A 22,658-nucleotide genomic window follows, 5' to 3' on the forward strand; every position below is an offset into this window, starting at 1 on the left:
TAGCAAGACAACTGTAACCCCTGTTTTACACATATAGTATCGTGTATCTTATAATTCAGCAACCTCAAATTTTTTAGATTCATATTCACAAGCTTTTAAACCCCTTTACTTCCTATTGTCGTCACTTTCTTACATTCCTCATTATCACACAGTCCTAATTATTATTATTATTATTATTACTACCATCACCATCATCATCATCATCCCCTTTGCATATTTCAAAAATATATTTTTTTTTATTTAAAAACTTTTTTTTTAAGTCTTAAGAGTTTTTGCAGCCATATTAAAACAGAGAGAAAGTGTTGATAAAAAGTGTTTTGTGTAACTAAGCACAACACAATACAAATAAGTATAACCCATTTAGCGTTTACTACTTCTTGGGCCAAAATCCTTTTTTAAAAAAACAGATTCTGGCATTTACTACCCCACTATTATCTACAAACCATTATTCTAGGTTAGCAATCCGAAAGAAAAGGTTTGATAGGAGATATACAGTTACTTACTAATCAAAGAGACCAGAATTGAACCAAAAAACAAAGCAAAAGTTGATCAAAAAATAGACACTTGAACAAGTAATAATATCAACGAAAACTGAAAAAAAAAACAAAAAAATAAGAATCGAAGCGATTTGAATCGAATCGAAAATACAAAAAGGACAGGTTTAATTTTTTCTTTAACAACCTGAAATTCAGTATACTGCAAAGACTAAACTGCCATCGCATTACGTTAGCGGTAGGATCTAACGCCATCTCCCGTGCCTGGTTATCTTACATCCTTGCACCTACAATCTTTACCCTCCTATCACTTTATACATCACTTCAATTTATTATTTCGCTTAATATTGATTCTGAGTGACATATTTCACTTTATCAGTCTTATGCCCGTCTTTAGTTTTGAGTACATATTTGAATTCATTTACTTAACCCCGGTTGAATAGTCTAAAGGCTTTAATAACTTCATGAACAACAACAACAACAACAACAAAAAGAAACAAAAGTAACATTAGCAATAGCAATATCATGTCAAAAAAACGACCTTCTAGTTTTGATCGTGCGGAGCAGGAAAATAAGATATTTGAGCTTTTTTCAAAGTATCGAAACCCAGTTGATCATCAATCAGCTACGCCTTCAAACATTCGTCCCGTCTCGGCAACGGAAGAAACAACGGTAACGATTCTGGTACCTAATGCCGAAGAATATAATTCGGGATATAACATTGAAAACATCGGCTCTAGCAAAAATAGAAACAAAAACAAAAATAAAGACACGAACAAAAATAAAGACAATAATAAAAAAAACGACAAAGACATAGAGAGAGCCAACATCGGAATTAGTCATCATTATCAATTTCAAGGCTCTCTATTTGACTATTATAATGCAACTATTCCAATTGATCATCTTGATTATGGTCACTATGCAGGTAGTGAAGCATATATAGTAGAGCAAGAGTGTGACGGAGTTGGGGGAACATGTGAGATTGGAGGTTCCTTCAGCACGTCTGCTAATGCAAGTGGTACTTTTTATCCATCTCGCACGACTAACTTTATTTCAAATCAAGTTTTACAACCACCTTTGAATTTCACTACTCCAGTTGGAATTCATACTAGTAATACACATGCACCTGCTGATGCCCTATTCCATCCAGAGAAAAATCCTTTGAGTTATGGAAGCTTCTTGGCCAATAACCACTTTTGTTTAGATTCTCTCGAAGTACCAGTCTTGCCTTACAGCAACACCAACACCAACACCAACACCATTATAAACAGTACACAGAATAAAAACAAATCTCTAGACCCTGAGTTATTGGCGTATACAAACAAACAAATTTTCACTGAGTCACGTTCCTTATTAAACTCATCTCATATCCAAATGGAAAGTATAGGTACACAACAATCTGTGCCGAAAGATTTATCTTCTGTCGCAGCCGCCAAATTAAGTTCCAATAATCCTTCAGCGTCAACTTTAACTGGAGGACGAGGAGCATCCTCGTCACCTGCATCTATCAGTCCAGGAACAACCACCACAGCTGCCATCGAGAAGGTAAAGAGGCGAAAACACAAGAATTCCAAACTAGGATGCCCCAATTGCAAGAAAAGACGTGTTAAATGCTCAGAGGATTTGCCTTCTTGTATCAATTGCATCAAGCACAAAGTGAAATGTGGATACCTCGATTATACAGAGGAACAATTAAAGGAGCTAAGAGATGCAAAACAACAGAATGCACTGTCAAGTTTACAAAGAAGTCGACTGCTGTCGCAAAGTCAATACCTCCCTGTTAAAGCAGAGTCAAGTGATTCGGATGAAGAAAAAGATCTTCTGCGAACGGCATCAAATTCAATGCCCGTGTCATTGTCAACATCTACATCAGCATCAACATCAGCATCGGCATCGGCATCGGCATCGGCGCCGGGGGCATTCATTTCAAGCTCGGGCTCCGGCTCAGGCTCTGCAACGTCATCATCTAGTGCTGGCATGAACAAGGTTCAAAAACCGAAAGGCAAACGACAGTCATCGGCATCTACTATTTCCAAGTCCTCGGATTTTTCTAGCAGACTCTCGCTCAATAAAAGATCAACTAGCTTAGGTGATTCACCCTTGGGGCGACGCGACGATGAAGATGATTTTATTGCGAGTACAAGAGAAAAGTTGAAAATACGTCGAAGCAATGCTGGCCAGATCATCACGCAGAACTTTGATAACTTGCTTCCAATGGAAGCTGAGAATGAGGTTATATACCCAGTCTATGAAATGACGACAAGTGCACAGGGAACCCCGCACCTAAATTCTCGACCTTTTCTACATAAGCAATCATCTGGTTTAGCCGGAGCAATTAATCAAAAGGTCACATTTAGATACAAAAGAGATGTAAAGAAAATTAATTATGAGCAAGAGCTTTTGCACTTGTTGAAAACTATGGGCCCACTTGTTCAAAGAGGACAGGCATCGCTACCACAAATTAGAAATTTGTATACCACGTGGCTCAATTCATTCATCTACAAAGGTTATACAAGTTCATTAATGTTCAATTGTCTTTTGAATTTGAATACTAATTATTTGATCACGAATTGTTTTACTGACTCATACAAATACTACAGTAGTGATGGGGAAATAGCGCTGATAGCACGAGGTATTCAGTTGGCCAAGGCTAGACAGACTTGTTTGGTGAAGTCCATCAACTATTATGCCGAAGTTATTAAAGAGTTACGAGGAATGTTGAGCACAAATCATGATCCTGATACAGCTGGATCTGTATCGTATATCTTGAGCCTCATGTCGGTTTATGACCCCGAAAGTTCATTGAATTCGACAACTTGTTTTATAGACGGTCTTTTTGGTGTCTTGGCTTATAACATTAATATTCTGGCAAAATCGGGTATTGCTCCCATCTTAGTTCCAATACACTTGAAGTTGATGACAAATGTTGCAATGTCAGTATATTTACCAGGATATAATCCTACTTTTCTTTATGAGTGCCGCCAACTCTTGACCAGATTTGGCGATATCTTATTACCCATGATTGATGCTTCAAGGGCTACCTCCAGTTCTAGAGATTACCTTATACATCAATTTCTTGAAATCAAGTATAGGGAATTGTTTAGTTTTGTTAATGAGGCCATTGACTATTATATTCCGCATTTGAATGCCAATTTGGCAGACATGGAGTTGCAGCAACAATTGCTTTATGAAATGATTATGAAATGGGTGCGGATATTCCCCGGTAAATTTATTGCCAACAAAAAAGTTCAAGGACCAATGGAGAAAATGTTGTATTTATTCTACAAAGCTTTCAAAAAGGCGTTTTTCGCTGTGTGTCCGCAGATTAAATTTTTTTTCCTCCGAGATTTTGATAGTCCTTTGATGATGGATGTGTTTGCCAGTCATGATGATTATGATATTTATAACAATGACATTGAATCACCAACCACTCGAAGATTTAGTGACGATGTCTATATGCCCTATGTAGGGGAGCTAAAGTATATGGCATCATATTTGATTCGTCTTATAACATTTTTTCAAATGAGATTAAGTATATTGTACCGATTCTTGATGATTGATATGTCAACAAACCACGATTTTAAATACACTGAAGTGAACCAATGGAGAAGAGGTATCACCGATATTATGGCAACGAGAAGAGAATTTATCGAGAGGGCGGGGGTTAGGGAAGTATACATCACGATGTTTTCCAAACAGTATTTAAGAAAATTAAATTACCCTGAAATGACAGTTGGGTACGAGATAGATGCCGATGAGTTGATGGAATCAACCACCATTGACGACGGTGTAATCGACATTATGAGCTTGCAACCTTCTGGATTGTTGCAAAGTGATTATGATATCAGAGTACAAAAATGATTAAAGATGCTGAAGGTTCAAGAGAAAAGAAGATTCTAACAAAAAAAAAAATAAAAAATAAAAGTCGAACAAGTTATTAAAGTGCAATTTTTTTTTCCGTTCTTTTTTTTTTTTTTTTTTGATTTGACCAAACAATGATTTATAGTGCAGTTTTACAAAAGTAGCTCTATATATATATATATATTATTTATTCAGGTTAATGTGCTATTCTTTACCTCTTCGTTTGCGAATGCCTTGCAGTTGAGTGTGTAACTACGGGAAGAGTTTGTTTCAATGTATTTATAGAAGTTCTTGTAGTTCTTGTGGTTCTTGTGGTTCTCCTCGTCACTGGTGTTGTTGTGACACGTTTAAACGAAGAGGAATCACAAAGTGTGTAGAAAATGAGACACGCTGCCTGACTTTTATTTTCAATTTCGGTAGTTGTTCACTTTTCTCTCTCTCTCTCTCTCTCTCTCTCTCTCTCTTTGTTTTCTTTTTTTTTTTTTTTTTTTTTTTTTTTTGGCTAGCGTCGCCTGCCTGCCTGCCTGCCTACCTGCCTCACTCACTCACTCACTTACACGCTCACACGCTCCATGTCTACTTAATATCAACGACAACATAAAGCGTTAGCAAAGTTACAACGAGAAAGACACACAGACATAAAAAAGATTCTTATAGTAAAATACCATCACCTCCAACATTAAGCATACTGAATAAAGCAAAGAAACCTATACAAATCAAACCTTAGAAACTCCATTGGCCTTCTTTTTTTTTTTTTGTTTATTTTATTATTCTTCTTCTATATCTTTGTCATTACAATCATATACATATCTTGACATTGTTGTGCACTATAAAGGTTAAACTTCTCCACTTTACTTGATTGCGCCTGATATACAACCATCCATTGATATAGATATAGATTCAAACAATCCAAACAAGGAGACTCGAATCTAAGCATATAAAATAATATATAAACTCACACCAAACCAAACAAAACAAAACAAAACCAAATCGAATACAAGATTAGATAAGAGAAATGGCTGATAATACAGACGATTATTCCTACGATTACGAATATCTTTACAAAATAGTGCTTATCGGGGACTCGGGGGTAGGTAAGTCGAATTTACTATCACGATTCACTCGTGATGAGTTCAACTTGGAGAGCAGATCAACTATTGGTGTTGAGTTTGCAACTCGTACATTAGAGATTGATGGTAAGAGGGTCAAGGCACAGATTTGGGATACCGCTGGACAAGAAAGGTATAGGGCCATTACATCCGCATACTATCGAGGTGCTCTTGGTGCATTGATTGTGTACGATATTGCCAAAACTGAGAGTTATGAAAGTGTTAGCCGTTGGTTGAAGGAGTTGAAGGAACATGCTGATGCAAACATTGTTATTGAATTGGTGGGTAACAAATCCGATTTGGACCATTTGCGAGCTGTTCCCACCGACGAAGCCAGGAATTTTGCTATGGAAAACAACCTTTTGTTCACAGAAGCAAGTGCTTTGAGCTCTGATAATGTGGATTTGAGTTTCCACCAGTTGTTGAAGAATATATACGAAATGATTTCCAAGCACCAATTGGACACTAACGAACAAGGTGGGTTGAAAGCAGCTACAAATGGACCAACAATTAGTTTGACCCCTGCTCCGAAAGAAAGAAACCGTAATAAAAACAACGGTGGATGTTGTTAGGTTCAAGGAATGAAAATTACCAAAAAAAAAAAAAATAATTAAAAAAACAAGGCGATGGTTAGAGAATGGAGAACTTAAAGTGAAAGTGGATCTACATTATATACGATGCCAAATAGTATCAATTCCTAGAAATACTAGTATTCTCTCCTATTTTGGTTTATTTTTTTGCTTTTTTTTTTGCTTTTTTTTTGCTTTTTTTATACCTCTTCTTGCCTGTTATCTATTTAATTTTCTATAAGTCATTTTCTTGTTTGTTTACTTGTTTGCCTGTTTGCTTCAATAGTTGTTCGTATTTATGTTACACTTTTTCCCCTTTACTTTGTTCTTGGATTCAAATCTCCTACAATTTCATTTATATCTAGTCCAAGTACATACTTCTCTTTATGCTAGCTTCTTTAACTTGCTCACCGGTTGCTTTAGAGGTCGGCTGGTTCCCTTGCCAGTGGACACCCTTGTTTTGATGTCTGTCAAAGGCCCAGTCTCGATCGATAGACTCACAATCTGTTCGCCCCGTAAAATGATTAGACCTAGGTGTCTTCTAGTTAAGTTGGGCTTGAATTTGGGTTTCTCGGTCTCTGTAGGGAATAATGGTGCGTTAAGGTTGAGATTCAAAGCCTGTGCCGGTGCCAGTGCCTGTGTTTGTGTCAGGGCTAGCGAATTGGTATTGCCCTCTTTCTGGCTCTTGTTTTTCATCTCAATCCAGCTCTTCTTCGTGATTCTTGACTCTTCAGTGTCAGATAATACAAGATTCAAGTGCTTGTCAAACGACAAGAGTGAACCAACATACGTTCGATTGTCAACAGTCAAAATCCTTAGACGATAGTTGATAAGATCTGACATTTTTGTCTTTTTGTTGATGGGTAGTTTCAGGGACTAAAAATTATGTTTAGTTAGTATTGTGAATTAATGTCGTCAAAAACACAGAAAGACGATGATCGAGGTCATGCTTCATCCAAAAAAGAAAAAGAAAGAGTTTAAAAACATACCATTGCTTGCTTTTAATTTTTGTTTTTATTGCTGTTGCTGTGGAGGAGGAGGAGGAGGAGGATGAGGGGGTGGTAATTGTTAATGTTGTTGTAAATAGTAATATTGTTGCTGATAGTGATAACGGTGGTAGCAATGACAATAATAATAATTTGAATAGTAGTAGTAGTTGTAGTAGTAGTAGTAGTTGTAGTAGTAGTAGAAATAATAAAGATGATAATAATGATAATGTACTTGTTGTGTGTCGGGATAAAGGAAGGTGCTGAGGAATTAACAACAAGGGCAGGTGGAAATTGTTATTGTCTAGGGTTTATTTTGTTCAGATGACGTGCGGCCTTTTTTTTATAAAAAAAAAAAAAGATTTCGCATGTTATATTACTCCTAGTGTTGAAAAACGGCGCAGGCTAATAGAGAGATCATGGAGGGAGAGAGAGGGGGGGGCGAGAGAGAACGTGCGTGCGAAAGAGGGAAAGAATCCGAGTTGTCACTGAATATTATGGTTGAATCTGGCCCAGAGTGTATGGTGAGAGCCACATACGCTACGTTGTCACACAGCTTAAAAAAGGAATTGAAAAGGATGGGAACAGAAGAAAAGAAATGAAATGAAATGAAAAGAAGAGAAATAAAGGTATCAGGATAGATAACGTTAAAGTGATTGTGCCAAAAAAAAAAAAGGATCCATCTTTCTGTATCTATCAATGAACTCAACCATATAATAGTGTATGAGTATATGAGTGTGTAAATCTGTGTCGGTCTCAGAGCAAGCGAATGGAAGCCAAAAAAAAGAAATATAAAATTTCTGATAGTTTTAAACAGAGAGAGAGAGAGCGAGAGAGAGCGAAAAAACACACAACAGGAACCAGGCGCACTAATTCTCCCACTCAATAGAGCAATAGGCTTTCACACCAACACATCGTCTTTTTCCTACCCCCCGCCCCCCCCCCCCTTTTCGCATTCGCGCCCCCTGCCTTTCTTCTTCTCCGCCTACTTCTTCTACAAGGACAACACCAAATTTGTTTCATGTTAATAATACTTTAAGTCAACACTAGAACTAATAATTGTGTTATACTGTGTTATACCTCAGTCAACTTCATTTCCCTTTTGCTTTTTGCCTCTTATCTTTTCTTTTCTTTTCATTTCTTATATTTTAATTTTTTTTTTCCTTTTTTTTGCGTATTTTGTTTGCTCCAGTTTTCAATTACATAGCTGTAATTTCAGGACTAAATTTCCTCGATGAAAAGAAAAATAGCAAAATTTATAGTTCCGACCAATACCCCCCCCCCCCCAAAAAAACAATACATTAATAATAATAATAGTCAACAAAAAAAAATTACACAGTTTTAGGCTTTGAGTCTTTTGAATATTTACATTCAGTCGACAATCTAATTCAATTTGTTTATTATTTGTTTCTATCTTTGTTTTTTTTTTGATTCTTTTTATTACTATTCTTCTTGTTCAATTGTCTGCTTATATTTGAATAGCATATCAACACTTGCAACTTTACAAACCAATTTTAAAAAATTGATAATAAAACGCGTCTACTATCAATCAATAAAGTTATAATGTCAGAGAGAGAAGTTAAACAAATTCACGAAGATCAAGAAGCTGCAAATGCGCCAGCTGGTTTAGCCCAAGAGAATGCTCAGGTTGAAGAAACAGCAAATGAAAATGGTTCTGAGGACGTTTCATCTGCTAAAAAAAGAGATCCAGAAGAGGATGTAACAAAGGCAGATGAGCCAGATAAGAAAAAGAAGAAAAAGAGAAGAACTTACGATGACGATGACGATAAGGAAGAAAAAGATGGTGAAGAGGTAAAGGGTAAGGAGGCTGCTAAGGAAAAGGACTCTGAAGGGAAAGAGAAAGTGGATGCGGATGATGATGATGAAGATGAAGAAGATGAGGAAGCAGAAGTGGTTTTAGGTGAAGACGATGAGGATGATGATGATGATGATGACGAAGATGATGACGAGGAGTATGATGAGTCTAGAGCCGATGTTGGCGAGGAAGACGATGAAGAGGAAGATGAGTTGAATGAAATCGACCAAAGCAACATTATTTCTTCAGGAAGGCGTACCAGAGGCAAACAAATTGATTTCAATGAAGCAGCTGAAAAGTTGGACAGGGAAAATGGACTTTTGGAAGAAGATGGTGAAGAGGAAAACTAATAGAAAGGTATTGAGAAAGAGAGAGAATGTATGTGCATGTATGTGTGTGTGTGTGAAAGAGAGGGTAAAAAAAAAAGAGAGAGAGTTTATATATAAGGCAAGAAATAAAGACCTGGAACAAGTATTGTAGCTTGTCGTTTGTTTCTATTTATGCTTTTATTTTTGTTTTTACTTTTGTATTTGATTTTGTTTTTGTTTTGCTTTTGATTATTTTGTTTTAATTTCCAAATAAAAATAAAGAGAGAGGCCACTGAAGTAAAATAAGAAATAGAGGATGGCTGGTAATTCACTCGTGACTAGAAGTTTCATTGGATTTACTTGAATAAAAAACTTTATACAATTGGTTTTTGCAAAAAGCATTACATTGTTTGTTAACAAGCAATTTCGAATATCTACCTCATCGTGGTGACACTTTCAAGTTTGTTTCCCAACGTTATAGTAATAAGGTTATTATTCATTTTCTTTTTCCTTCTCTTTTTTCTTTTTCTTTTTCCTTTTCTTTTTCTTTTTCCTTTTCTTTTTCTTTTTCCTTTTCTTTTTCTTTTTCTTTGTATAATTTTTTCGTCTCAGTGACAAGATTTTCATATCTCCAACATCAACTCTCCATAGTATCCGTACTCGGTACGGGTGCTTCCACTAGTGGAATAGTGTTCATACTTTCAATCTCGGGAACTGCTGCATCTACATCTTCCAACGATTCGACTGATTCGTAAACTTGGTTGTGCTCGTTACCACGAGCATCTCCCTCTTTCTCGACATGTTCTTCTTCATCTTCATCTTCTTCTTCTTCTTCTTCTTCCTCGAGGTTAGAACCCAATTGCTCCCGTTGATTTGACTCTTCTACTCCGTTTTCACTATTTTCCCCATTCTCAAAATTCTCCATCGCATCTGTGCTTTCACTCGTATCGTCCATCCCACTCAATGCCTGTGCCTCAGCTTGCTGTGCTGCAAGAAGTTTCAACTGCTTTTTGGTCATTCTCGTCTCCCCTCTCTCTTGTCTCAATACCTGTTGCTCTCTATACTTTGCCAAATAGATTTTCAAAACCTCTGCATAGTTTTCAAACCCCAAGTCGTACATGGAATACAATATGTCCTCACCGTTAATAGTTTTTCTTTTCTCTCGTAGGCACCGATCACTAGCTTCACTCGTTATAAAAGAGATAAATTCAGAAACACACTCTTGCATGCATTCCTTAGCATCTTTACTCACCTTGGCCGTAGGCGGTAGTGTATTCTTCATAAGTCTTGCCACATTGGCTATAGGCAACCATCGATCTTGCTCTCGAAGCTCAACATCTCTTTTGTCCATTTTAAACACCTTATGGTTGTTATTGTAATAAATGTGAATTCTTGTAAAGACAAGAATAAAAACAATAACTTGAAAAAAAAAAAAAAATCAAACTAATAAAGTAAAACCTTGTATTCAATCTTTACTACTGAACCTTGTGTGGCTAGTTGCAAACAAATATGATCAAATATGAATGGAAATCCTATTCAGTACTGATAAATGTTGTTGACTCAAATGTCTATGCAATATTGCAGTCTGCTTATTTTTGCAATCTTTTGGTTATTACTATTATCTAGTTCTTGAATGGCTAAATCGAGGTTTTGTATGCTATTTTCTTTTTTTATTTTCTTTTCTTCTTTTTTCCTTTTTCTTTTTGTATGGAAAGAGAACGACAAGGGCCGAAAAATGCGGCACATTTTTCTTTTTTATTATTTTTTATTTTTATTATTTTTTATTATTTTTTTTTTGTTCCTTTTGTTCTGACCTCTCCCTCCCCTCAAAATCGATTCAATTTCAATCTATCACCTTTGCGTTCTGTTTTCATAGGGTAAGTGTTGGTGAAGTTATATAGAGTTAAGGTACAGACCGGAAAGAAAAAGAGAAAAAGAAAAAAAAGAAAAAAACAACGGCTGCAAGTTTTATGTCAAGCAGCAATTGCTGTAACAACAATACCTTTTTTGAAACAACATTATTTGTTAAACTAAGATACTAAACACCAGCACACCTAAGAACTATCCTCATGAATCAGCGAAACAGTAAATCTCCAATAACTTCTCAATCTACGCCTACGACTAGTCGTGGAAAAGCAATGGATGACAAGAATGTAGTGGAGGCATCTACAAAAGGTGTTTCTTTATTGATCATTGTACAAGTGATTACAAAGTTGTTTACTTTCGTCTTGAACCACGCCTTAATCCGTTTCATTTCACCATCCATCTTTGGCATAGCTGCATATTTGGATCTAATAAGATCCACTATACTATTTTTCAGTCGGGAAGCAATTAGGCTATCTGTTCAACGTGTCAATGCCACTCAACCGAGAACAAAGAGGTTACAAGAAGTACTCAATTTGGGGTTCCTTTCAATATTCATTTCTATACCGGTAAGCATTATAGTTGGGTATCTACAAGGCTACTTATCATCAAATTTTCAGCAACATTTTTTGAAGTTACCCTTTCTGAACTTGTCAGTGCTAGTGCTAATATTCCTGATAATTGCCGAGTTGCTCGTGGAACCAATATATTGTGTTTATCAATACGAATTAGATTTTGGCAAAAGGTCCAAATTTGAAAGCACTGCAATGATTCTCAAGTGTACTGTAACAGTGGCCTGTGTTTTTCTGTCAGCCAGTTACTTTGAGGGATCTGAATTTAATGGTGCAGCAATTTTATCCTTCATGTTGGGTCAACTAGCTTACGCCGGAACATTGTTGATTCTTTATGCATTTTCTTTTCAAGGTTTTAATAAGCTAAATCAAACTTGTTTGAGGTATAAGCTTATATCCACTAATGGGGAAAAAAATTACTTTGAACCTCAAATCTTGCACATGTTTCAGAGCTTTTTTTTGCAAATGATTTTCAAGCAAATATTGACTGAGGGCGACACACTTTTGATCAGTTACATGTGCACTATTGAGGAACAAGGAGCTTATGCAGTTGTCTCAAATTATGGTTCCATAATTGCCAGGCTCTTATTTCAACCGTTGGAAGAAGCAACGAGGCTCATGCTTACCAAGATTATGAGCCAGGCCAAGAAAGAAGATACCCTTGATGGATCCGGGGAGAAGGCAACCTCTGTTAAAGACAAAATTACACAAAACACCACTACATCTGGTACAACTATTACAAATGACTCCTATATGCAAGCATTTACATATATAAAGATGGTAAGCTTATTTTATTTCAATTTGTGCTTGGTAATTTTGTTTGCTGGAGTTACCAATGGGCCATTCTTATTAAAACTCTTATTAGGCAACAAAAATAATTGGGACAAGACCGATATCTTTTCATTGTTTCCACAATATATCACCTATATCCCATTCCTAGCGTTTAATGGTGTTTTTGAAGCATTTTTCACTAGCTTAGCAACACCAAAAGATATACTGAGGTATTCCAAGTTTATGACGGTGGCCACGGTGTTAGTCTTGGCTCTTTCTTACTACCTCATATTGGTTTGGAACCTCCGCTTATCGGGGTTGATGATTGCAAATATAGCAAATATGTCTTTGAGAATCATATATTGTTTTTTCACTCTTCAAAAGTTTTTCAGCAAGGGCGGAATTAAGCTCAGTTTTGGCAAAGCGGTAAGCTATATTACTCCATCTGTTGGTATCATGGCTGCCACCTGGCTTGGTCAGTATTGGTTTGTGTTTAGGAAGACATCCTTTTTCACACAAGATTGGCAAGAATTACTCAAAAGCACTATATGGTCTGGCATTTTGTTGCTGAACTTGGTGATACTTGAGCGACAAAAGTTGCAACATGCCGTGAGGCGAGTATTTCATTTAAAAGAGGAGTGAAGATAGTTTGTGTTTTTCTTTTCTTTTTTTCGTTTAAAATTAGATAGACATTTATAAATATAGACATGTACAAAAAAAATAATATAGATTTTTTTCAAGAGTTTACATAAATGAATAAGTTTCAGAGGGGCCGTAAGAAGCAAAAATGAAAGAAATAAATAAAAAAAAAAGGAAAAAAAAAATAGAGTCGTCACACTAAGGCTTTCCCAGACTATTAACTAACGGAACAATGTGCCATCCAGTATCGCCTCCGTCACGGATAGCATTACTGTGCTGAATTGCTTCCCTCCAGTGGTGGTGCTATTAATTACCTGAATCTGACAGTACTGATTCCTCAAGTAGTCAAGAAAATTCAAACCGCGAGGATCGAACTGGACACTTTGAACACAGCGAAAAAACTCAAGAGAATCTTTTACACAATTTAACAAATCTGAGAGTGCGCAAGAAGTACACTTCCACTAAAAGCCATCACAGCCAACTATTCCAAAATTTCAGTGCCTAGTCTATTTGACAATGTATGCCTTACTTTCATCTGTTTGTTTCTTTATTTCTTTACTTATTTTTTTCTTCTCTTCATTTTTTCCTTTCTTTTTTATACTGATAACCCTAAACACATCACAAACATTAGAGCTCTAACTTTTACCGATTGGATAAACCTTTATGCCCTTGTTCCTCATCAAGTAGAAACTCCTTGATACTGGCTTAGCAACTCTTTTTTCCAGTTCAATACCACCAAGATGTCCGTCGAAATGTTGCAACGAGAGTTGGATCAGCTTGCCAAACACATTGCTCAGAAGGATTTGGAACTACGCAATTTAAAAACTCAGTATAATGCCCGATTGAAAATCGTTAACGACTGCATCAATAATCTACCACAAGAGTTCATACAGTCAGATTCAAGCATATCAGATGAGGAACTTGCAAACATACTTGTGCAACCCATAAAATGTCCCAATTGCCAAGAAACAGTACATAGAAACGATAACGATAAAAGTGATTATATATTACTACCTAAACGACTAGTGCAAATTGAAAAGAGGCCAACCACAACATTTTCATCTGAATCAATCCCCAATCAAGCTTCTCTGAGACAATTTGGCTTGCATAATCAAAATCAAAATCAAAATCAAAATCAAAACGCAAGCGCAGACAAATTGAAAAACGCCTCGAATTTTAATTCAAATTCAAATTCCAATTCCAATTCCAATTCCAATTCCAATTCCAATTCCAATTCCAAAAGCAAAAGCAAAAGCAAAAATAAAGTTACTTGCTCATTTTGTAAGATGACTGGACACACTAGGGCGAATTGCGAAGCACGACTAATGACCCCCAAAAAATAGAAGCTGCTTTATATAAAAACTTTTCTCGTAAAATTTATACTTTCATTTTCTAAATATAACTATTTCTTTAGACATTTCGGCCTTGTAATCATTTCGATGCTTGCACCATAGCCTCTGTAAGAATGTTAGTATTTGCGCGTTGGTTTCATCTTTGCATTTCCCCTAACTTTATGATTGCAGTTCTTTTCATTTTTTTTTAAAAAAAAAAAAATAATAAAGCAATAGGGAAATAACAATATTACCAGTGGAAATTGAATAATGAAAATAATCTAGCACATACCTCTCCTCGATGCATCTTGAAGCAATGTGCAATCGACCAAGTTGGGATTTATGTGCACATATCGCACAGTTGAGCCTCTGATAAACAAGTTCTTTACTGCTTCTAGGTATGGATACTTGTCTCCGTTGTTACACTTGATATTGTCCAACTTGAGATTAAGAAATTGATCAACGGATTTTAGCACTCCCGTGATCTCCATATCGTTTTTGAGTTCAACCGTCACCTCTTGGTCTACCAAGGTCTTGAAAAAACTAAAGAATAACATCTTCTTGATGGTTTGGATTTATAAATATCGATTGCTGATTGTCGATGTTCAAAGTTATTCTTGAACACTCTAATTGATAATAATTATTATTAAGTTTTTTTTTTTTCTTTAGGCTTGTCCCTCTCTCTCTCTCTCTCTCTCTTTTCCATTCTTGAAAATATACCCAGATGTGTATATATATACATAAATATATATGCATTCCTCTTTATTTTTTTCTTTATTTTTTTGTTGCGCTTACTATGAACCACAAGAGCGAGAGATTTGGTTATATAATCACAAATGTTGCACCAATTTGCAATACTCACTTTAAAGTTCTGGTTTACATAGTGATATAATGTATTGAATAGATTAATTTAATGGTACGTACAGAATTCAGAAAATCTTTCTGGTGTAATGCAATTTAAGTCGTATTCTTTGTTGTAGCAATCATCATCATCATCATCATTAGTGTTAATATTTTTATTATTTTCATTACTGTTATTATCATTATTATCCTTATTTTTACAATGGTCGTTGCTGCTGCTGCTGCTGCTGTTGTAGTAGTAGTAACCTTTGCTAATACTTCCTTGAGGTGAGGAAGGAATCGTGTAGGTGTCAATTTGTGAAAGGTCTGAATCAAATATTTGGTTGTAAAAACCGGAAGCAAATGTTCCACTTGAACAAGGAGATGAGCAAGAACCTAATGGAAATTTAGACAAGTAATAGTTAGCTTCAAGCGGCTCCAACTTTGATTCCATCTCAGTCTCAGTCTCTGAACTATTTGTAGAAGGGTGATGCTCAAAGTGCATGGAATTTGTATGGTTGTACTCGGTGAAAAATTCAAGTTCCAACTCTAGATTTTCTCCTTGCACTTTTTCAAATTTTAGTTCAACCCCCAGCGATTCATATGAGTTTCTTTTGGTGAGTTTCTTAGGGGTGCTCGAGTCCATTACATTCTTATCTTCTTGAACCTCCAACATCAATGAACTGTTAAGAATCAAAGTTTGATCATCGTTATCGGAGATTGTGTTGCTCAATAGGTTTGTGGATATCCGTTTCAATGGAGAGCCCTTCATTTTCCTTTCTGTGCCATTGTTATGGGAAACCCCGCTATCATCTTTACTATCATTGTCACCATTGATATTACTATCATAATGGATATGTGAAACACCTTCATCAAATTTAGAAAAACTTCTATTCCTAATTTGAAAAGGAGTGGTGTTTGCTACAGCAATTACCGCGTATGTAGCTACCGGGTCTATAATTGTAGTATTGTCGTTTTGCAATTCAGCAAGTAATTGAACTTGTAAGATAAATTTACCACAATTTTTACCCAGAATGTAATTGGTGTCCTTAGCTGGTGAAGAATAAAGGTTGGAAGGTGTATAGGATGTAAATTGAAGTCTATCGTACTTTGCAACTTTTACCAAGGACTTGTCTTTGTCATATGATCTAAGAATTGAATCAGCTGTTTTAACAGGTATGGCGTTTGGTGTATACTCATACAAGTGCTTTAGTTCTTGGAGCCTCGACTGTTTACGCAAGTTGGCGCTTTGTTTGATTAGGAGGTGGCTTGGTAAGTTCCCCGAGATCGCCGGAATAATAGGCGGCTCCGACACAGGACCTTTATCCCTCTTTGTAGTATGTTGCACGAGCTTTACTTCCTCTCCGTGCTTATTATCGGCATACTTTCCAGCCAATCTAAGTGCTAATTGTTTAACCACTCTCTTTTCACCTTCAAACTCTATGCAGAAACCGTGCTCTTGAAAGATTGATTTCTTTGTCCCGCAGTGTTCAAAATCAAAACATGCCACTACCGAAAAATAATTTCGTTTATAGCCTATCCACTCATGGTTAATTTCATCAAACCCTCTGTCAATCCTTGCATGTATTCTTGGATAAACTTCTTTTTGATGGTCAGACTTGAGGAGTAATGGCGTTACACTTTTAGTAGCGCCAAATGGAGGCCCAATTTTGAACTGATGAATTGATCGCGGTGCAAGTCTCAGTTTCGAGCTAAGTTTAGAGCTTGAATTTCTTTCTTCCAAATTTGCTGATGGGTAAACGGGATCAGATCTAAAGGAAGATCGTAAGGTTTTCGATGTTCGTGGCATACTTTCTTGCTTTTCTTTTTATTCTTGTATTCTTATTCGTGCTGGTAACTGGTGTTTTAACGCTAAGTCAAAAAAAAAAAAAAAAAAAAAAAACATATTTTGAATTTATTTGCAAAATTTTGCAGCAAAAAAAAAAATTATACTTACAAATAAGAAGAGAAGGAAAAAAAAATCTAAAAATTTCCAAAACTTTACAATGTTAAAGATAAAATTTTAATAAAGGGAATAATATTCTACACATTTGTCAAAACTTCAATTGATATTGGAAATTAGACCTCAAACTAAGTGAACCAAACCATATTGTGTTTACAAATTGATATATGATGTGACTAGTTTTGACCAAGCCGTGGTATAAAGTTGATCAGAGATGTTATCAAAATCGATTTCTCCATTTATCTATTGCAAAATATTGTAGTAGAGAATTTGTGCAGCAGTTTCCGAAAAAAACAAAACTCAAAACTCAAAACTCAAACCAGAAAACAGAAAATTAAAATTACAACAATCTGAGAAGAAAATAAAAAAAGCAGCAACAATTGGTAGCATTCACATTATTTCACATCACTTCACATCGCATCGTGAGCCCTTTATTTTTTAGGCATCAGTCTTTTAAAAAAAACACTTCCTCTCTCATCACTAATAACATTAGCACCACCATTACAACCTACTAAAGAAAAGTCACAACAACTCTTGTTGTTATCTAAACCTTCCATTAACAAGAATTCAACTTTCAAGTCATGGGCAAAAAAGCTATCGATGCGCGTATCCCTGCGCTCATACGTAACGGTGTGCAAGAGAAGCAAAGATCTTTCTTTGTCATTGTGGGCGATAAGGCACGTAATCAGTTGCCAAACTTGCACTATTTGATGATGAGTTCGGATTTGAAAATGAACAAATCCGTCTTATGGGCTTACAAAAAGAAATTGTTGGGGTTTACATCACATAGACAGAAAAGAGAGGCAAAGATAAAAAAAGATATCAAAAGAGGTATTAGGGAAGTTAACGACCAGGACCCATTTGAAGCATTTATATCAAACCAGCACATCCGTTATGTGTACTACAAGGAAACAGATAAGATCTTGGGTAACACATATGGTATGTGTATTTTGCAAGATTTCGAAGCAATGACTCCCAACTTATTGGCAAGAACGATAGAAACAGTTGAAGGTGGTGGATTGGTAGTCATCTTGCTCAAGAGCATGACTTCTTTAAAGCAATTGTATACCATGAGCATGGATATACACTCGAGATATAGGACAGAGGCACATGACGACGTTGTTGCCAGATTCAATGAGAGGTTTTTGCTTTCATTGGGATCGTGCAGTAATTGTTTAGTAGTCGATGATGAATTAAATGTACTCCCAATATCGGGAGGTAAACATATTAAACGTTTACCACCCAAAGATGACGATGAATTGTCACCAAAGGCGCAAGAACTTAAAGAGCTAAAAGAAAGTTTAGCCGATGTTGAACCTGCAGGAAACCTTGTGAGTTTGGCAAAAACCATTAATCAAGCGCAGGCCATTTTGACATTTATTGATGTTATAACAGAGAAAAGTTTACGAAGTACAGTAACTTTGACAGCAGGTAGAGGTCGAGGAAAGTCTGCTGCCTTGGGTATTGCTATTGCTGCAGCAGTATCACAAGGATACTCTAACATCTTTGTTACTTCGCCTTCACCAGAGAACTTGAAAACATTGTTTGAGTTTGTATTCAAAGGGTTCGATGCCTTGGGATACACCGAGCACATGGATTACGATATAATTCAATCAACCAACCCTTCATTCAACAAGGCGGTAGTGCGCGTTGACATCAAACGAGAACACAGACAGACCATACAATATATTTCACCAAATGACCACTATGTTCTTGGTCAAGCAGAGTTATTGATTATCGATGAAGCAGCCGCTATCCCTCTTCCAATTGTCAAGAAGTTGATGGGTCCATACTTGGTATTCATGGCTTCAACTATCAATGGGTACGAAGGAACAGGTCGTTCCTTGTCGTTGAAATTGATACAACAGTTGAGACAACAGCAACAAGTTGGAAATACCCCGGCCGATACAGAAATCATTTCGAGAGACAATAAACTGAGCAATCTTCAAGCTGGTGTCCAATTAGCTAGAAATTTGAAAGAGGTTGTTTTGGATGAGCCAATTAGATATGCGCCGGGTGATCCAGTTGAAAAATGGCTCAACAAACTTTTGTGCTTGGACGTATCATTATCGAGGAACGCTAAATTTGCTGCCAAGGGAACTCCTCATCCATCACAATGTAACTTGTTTTTCGTCAATAGAGATACATTGTTTTCATACCATCCGGTATCTGAAGCATTTTTGCAGAAAATGATGGCGTTATATGTTGCTTCGCATTATAAAAACTCGCCAAATGATTTGCAATTAATGTCGGATGCACCAGCACATCAATTATTTGTTCTTTTGCCACCAATTGAAGAAGGTGATAATAAAATTCCCGACCCATTGTGTGTTATTCAGTTAGCTTTGGAAGGGCAGATTTCTAAAGAGAGTGTTAGGAAATCCTTGAGCCGAGGACAACGTGCAGGTGGTGATTTGATTCCATGGTTGATTTCCCAACAGTTTCAAGATGAAGAGTTTGCATCATTGTCTGGTGCCAGAATTGTTAGAATTGCAACAAACCCAGAATATGCTGGTATGGGTTACGGTTCAAGAGCAATGGATTTATTGATGGATTACTATTCAGGTAAGTTTACTGACATTAGCGAGTCTCTGGAGTTGAATGATCATACATTGTCAAGAGTTACTGATAAGGAACTTGCCAGTGCATCTTTGAAGGACGAGATTACCTTGAGAGACGCCAAGTCCTTGCCACCATTATTATTGAAACTTTCTGAAAAAGCACCATATTATTTGGACTACATGGGTGTTTCGTATGGTTTTACCTCGCAATTGCACAAGTTTTGGAAAAAAGCTGGTTTCACTCCTGTATACTTGAGACAAACTGCCAATGATTTAACCGGAGAGCATACCGAGGTTGTGCTAAAGGCTTTGCCAGATAGAGAGGATAAGTGGTTGCATGAGTTTTCGAAAGATTTTCACAAGAGGTTTTTACAACTCTTGGCATACGAGTTTAAGAAATTTCAAGCTTCACAAGCACTTGGTCTTATTGAGGCCACAGAGCAGGGCGAAGGCGAGGATGTTGTAAACAAGCCATTAACTAGAGCTCAGTTGGATGAATTGTTGTCGCCTTTTGATTTGAAGAGACTTGATTCTTATGCCAACAATTTGTTGGATTACCATGTTATTGTTGATATGTTGCCATTGATTGCTCAACTTTACTTTTCCAAGAGAGCAAACAATGAGATTAGCTTGTCGTCTGTTCAATCTGCAATCTTGTTGGCTATTGGTTTACAACATAAGAATATGGACCAAATTGCACAGGAACTCAATTTGCCTTCGAATCAAGCAATGGCAATGTTTGCAAAGATTATTAGAAAGTTTTCCACATATTTCAGAGGCATTTTGTCCAAAGCTATCGAAGAGGAGATGCCTGAATTGGAGGATGAACAAGTAAAGGAACTCGAAGGAGTTGACCAAGACATAATGGATGAAGAAGTTGGACAAGAGGCAGAAGAGTTTGATGGTAATGTTGAAGAAAAGATGTATAAAGAGTTGGACGAAGCGGGAAATCAAGCTATTTCGGAGATGAAGGAGAAACAAAAGGAATTGATCAATGCATTGAACCTTGAAAAGTATGCAATTGCTGACGATGAGGAGTGGGACGAAAAGTCAATGTCTAAAGCTGCCACTAAGGGTAACAAGCTGAATGGTACTGGTGTCGTTAGTGTGAAAAAGGGTAAGAGGAAATCCGCAGAAAGTGCCAATGATATTTACGAAAAGGAGATGAAATTGGCCAAGAAGTCCAAGAAGGGTAAGAAATAGACTCAGGTTTAGATTAAGAAATTATTGTTTTATGATTTGTAGTCTGTAAATTGAAAATTGTAATTTGTATATTGCCTTTTTTTCTTTTTATTTTTTTTTACTTTTTTCAAATTTATTTTACTCTTCAAATTTGCTTTACTTTTCAATTTTGTTTATATTTCGTGTATAATAATATTTAAAGCGGACGTTACAAGGTCTATTAGTTTACAACCATCCTCGTTTTTAACATCGTGAATCTTGTACTGTGCCGCTACTTTTGGGTTCAACTGGCCTTCGACATCATTGTTTGTGAATAGGTACTTGTGACTCGATTCAAATGCAGGCCACACAATTTTTTCAAAGTATTCTGGAGGATCAGTCCAGAAACCCTCGACTGTGTTGTAGCCACTTCTTGCTTCTCTTCGTCGTTTCAATGTTGTAAAACTAGCGTGGAAAAAAAGCTTAACATCAAAAAGATTCGTAATCTCTGGATCATGGAAAAGCATAAACCCATCGATAAAGTATATGTGTTTCTGTTTGCCATTGTTGAACTTTGTTTCGTGCTCTTTTGCAATGGTTTTTATTGCTTCAATTTCATTTGACAGCAACTTCAAATCCAAATCATCTGGTTGGATTGAGTCAATTGGAGGTTCTCCTTCACCATTTTTTAGTACAGTAAGATACTTTTTGAATTTGTCGAAATTGAGGGCTTCTGGACAATCCCAGTCTTGATACCCAGATGCTTTGTCAATAGGAATTTGACTGTCAGCGAGGTAGAAGTCGTCTTGGTGGATCAAAGTGACATGCGGTAACAATGCTGCTAGTGTCTTTGCAACTGTTGTTTTCCCACTGGACGAAGGACCACCAAATGCAACGAGAATGACATTTTCTGGTTTGGATGCTGTCATCAAGGCATGTAGAAGTCAAAAGGTGGGTAGGGAAAACAAGGCGGAGGCGTCGAAATAGAAATTGAAATAGAAAATGAGAAGGAGAAAGAGAAGGATAAAATGGAGGTTTTTTTTCAAATCAATACAAATTGTGTTTCTCATACAAACTAAAATTTGAGTTGTTATCTCTCTTTTTATTTTTGATTTGTTGCAATTTTTTTTTTTTTTTTTTCCTTTTTTCAACTTCTTTAGTTTTTATACTTGTTCATTCGCGCACTGTTAATTGCTGACATCAATGAGATACACCATTTATCCATCAAAAGAAGAAAGAAAGAACAAGAACAAGAACAACAAGAATAGTACTTTTGGCGTTTATAAGTGTGTGAAGAGAAAAGAGAATATGTTGTAGAGATTGGAACTCACCTGATTACTTAAATATGATGCAAAGGGAATTAGTCTAGACCTGAATGAGTGTTTTTATCTATAACGTATGTTCTTTTCCATTACAATTTGGTTCTAGCCACATTCCACAATCCACATTCCACATTCCACGTGCCACATGCCACAAGTTACAACTTTCAAGGTAGAAGTTATATTTTGTATACAAAATGATTTTAACTCCGAATGTCGATCATGAGGCAGTATAAGCTGCTTTCGTCAACATGCTCCATGACCTGTTTTTGTATTGTATTTTTGTAATATATTTTTGTATTGTATTTTTGATGTTCTTTTATCTTCCACTCTTTTCTTATTTTTCTCAGTCAAAAGAAAAGTAACGACGACGGCGATGGTGACTAACAATGTTAATATATGATTTCATATATTTTTGTTCAATGAATAGGAAGAAAGACTTGGAGTTGCTATAGATTTAGAATTTCGGAGATAACTAACAAAAAAATGATATCG

At 36.3% G+C, this 22,658-nt stretch overlaps 11 protein-coding genes across 11 annotated transcripts; 6 read left to right on the forward strand and 5 right to left on the reverse strand. All coding sequences in view use genetic code 12, as the record gives it.

Moving 5' to 3' along the window:
- Positions 1-1,019: 1,019 nt before the first annotated feature.
- On the forward strand, positions 1,020-4,355 carry PVL30_002827 (uncharacterized protein; the record flags this gene model as incomplete). Its single annotated transcript, XM_001525350.2, has 1 exon — positions 1,020-4,355. One exon carries the CDS (start codon positions 1,020-1,022, stop codon positions 4,353-4,355), a length of 3,336 nt encoding a protein of 1,111 aa, XP_001525400.2.
- Positions 4,356-5,370: 1,015 nt separating this feature from the next.
- On the forward strand, positions 5,371-6,036 carry YPT31 (Rab GTPase ypt31; the record flags this gene model as incomplete). Its single annotated transcript, XM_001525351.1, has 1 exon — positions 5,371-6,036. The coding sequence occupies one exon, from the start codon at positions 5,371-5,373 to the stop codon at positions 6,034-6,036; it is 666 nt and encodes a 221-aa protein (XP_001525401.1).
- Positions 6,037-6,417: 381 nt separating this feature from the next.
- On the reverse strand, positions 6,418-7,025 carry smb1 (Small nuclear ribonucleoprotein-associated protein B; the record flags this gene model as incomplete). Its single annotated transcript, XM_001525353.2, has 2 exons — positions 6,418-6,909; positions 7,023-7,025. 2 exons carry the CDS (start codon positions 7,023-7,025, stop codon positions 6,418-6,420), a joined length of 495 nt encoding a protein of 164 aa, XP_001525403.2.
- Positions 7,026-8,582: 1,557 nt separating this feature from the next.
- On the forward strand, positions 8,583-9,185 carry CHZ1 (Histone H2A.Z-specific chaperone; the record flags this gene model as incomplete). Its single annotated transcript, XM_001525354.1, has 1 exon — positions 8,583-9,185. The coding sequence occupies one exon, from the start codon at positions 8,583-8,585 to the stop codon at positions 9,183-9,185; it is 603 nt and encodes a 200-aa protein (XP_001525404.1).
- A 595-nt stretch (positions 9,186-9,780) lies between these two features.
- HAP3 (transcriptional activator hap3) lies at positions 9,781-10,494 on the reverse strand (the record flags this gene model as incomplete). Its single annotated transcript, XM_001525355.2, has 1 exon — positions 9,781-10,494. The coding sequence occupies one exon, from the start codon at positions 10,492-10,494 to the stop codon at positions 9,781-9,783; it is 714 nt and encodes a 237-aa protein (XP_001525405.2).
- Positions 10,495-11,212: 718 nt separating this feature from the next.
- Positions 11,213-12,991, forward strand: RFT1 (Oligosaccharide translocation protein rft1; the record flags this gene model as incomplete). Its single annotated transcript, XM_001525356.2, has 1 exon — positions 11,213-12,991. The coding sequence occupies one exon, from the start codon at positions 11,213-11,215 to the stop codon at positions 12,989-12,991; it is 1,779 nt and encodes a 592-aa protein (XP_001525406.2).
- A 737-nt stretch (positions 12,992-13,728) lies between these two features.
- On the forward strand, positions 13,729-14,331 carry PVL30_002833 (uncharacterized protein; the record flags this gene model as incomplete). Its single annotated transcript, XM_001525357.1, has 1 exon — positions 13,729-14,331. The coding sequence occupies one exon, from the start codon at positions 13,729-13,731 to the stop codon at positions 14,329-14,331; it is 603 nt and encodes a 200-aa protein (XP_001525407.2).
- A 59-nt stretch (positions 14,332-14,390) lies between these two features.
- LSM2 (U6 snRNA-associated Sm-like protein LSm2) lies at positions 14,391-14,876 on the reverse strand (the record flags this gene model as incomplete). The annotated part of the gene is made up of 2 exons (XM_061119413.1): positions 14,391-14,443; positions 14,612-14,876. The coding sequence occupies 2 exons, from the start codon at positions 14,874-14,876 to the stop codon at positions 14,391-14,393; spliced, it is 318 nt and encodes a 105-aa protein (XP_060975396.1).
- Positions 14,877-15,229: 353 nt separating this feature from the next.
- PVL30_002835 (uncharacterized protein) lies at positions 15,230-16,969 on the reverse strand (the record flags this gene model as incomplete). Its single annotated transcript, XM_001525359.2, has 1 exon — positions 15,230-16,969. One exon carries the CDS (start codon positions 16,967-16,969, stop codon positions 15,230-15,232), a length of 1,740 nt encoding a protein of 579 aa, XP_001525409.2.
- A 734-nt stretch (positions 16,970-17,703) lies between these two features.
- On the forward strand, positions 17,704-20,886 carry KRE33 (killer toxin resistant protein; the record flags this gene model as incomplete). Its single annotated transcript, XM_001525360.2, has 1 exon — positions 17,704-20,886. One exon carries the CDS (start codon positions 17,704-17,706, stop codon positions 20,884-20,886), a length of 3,183 nt encoding a protein of 1,060 aa, XP_001525410.2.
- A 152-nt stretch (positions 20,887-21,038) lies between these two features.
- NRK1 (ribosylnicotinamide kinase) lies at positions 21,039-21,773 on the reverse strand (the record flags this gene model as incomplete). Its single annotated transcript, XM_001525361.1, has 1 exon — positions 21,039-21,773. The coding sequence occupies one exon, from the start codon at positions 21,771-21,773 to the stop codon at positions 21,039-21,041; it is 735 nt and encodes a 244-aa protein (XP_001525411.2).
- Positions 21,774-22,658: the final 885 nt, after the last annotated feature.

Source organism: Lodderomyces elongisporus, chromosome 3 (genome assembly GCF_030384665.1).
Source record: "Lodderomyces elongisporus chromosome 3, complete sequence".
NCBI lineage: Eukaryota > Fungi > Ascomycota > Pichiomycetes > Serinales > Debaryomycetaceae > Lodderomyces > Lodderomyces elongisporus.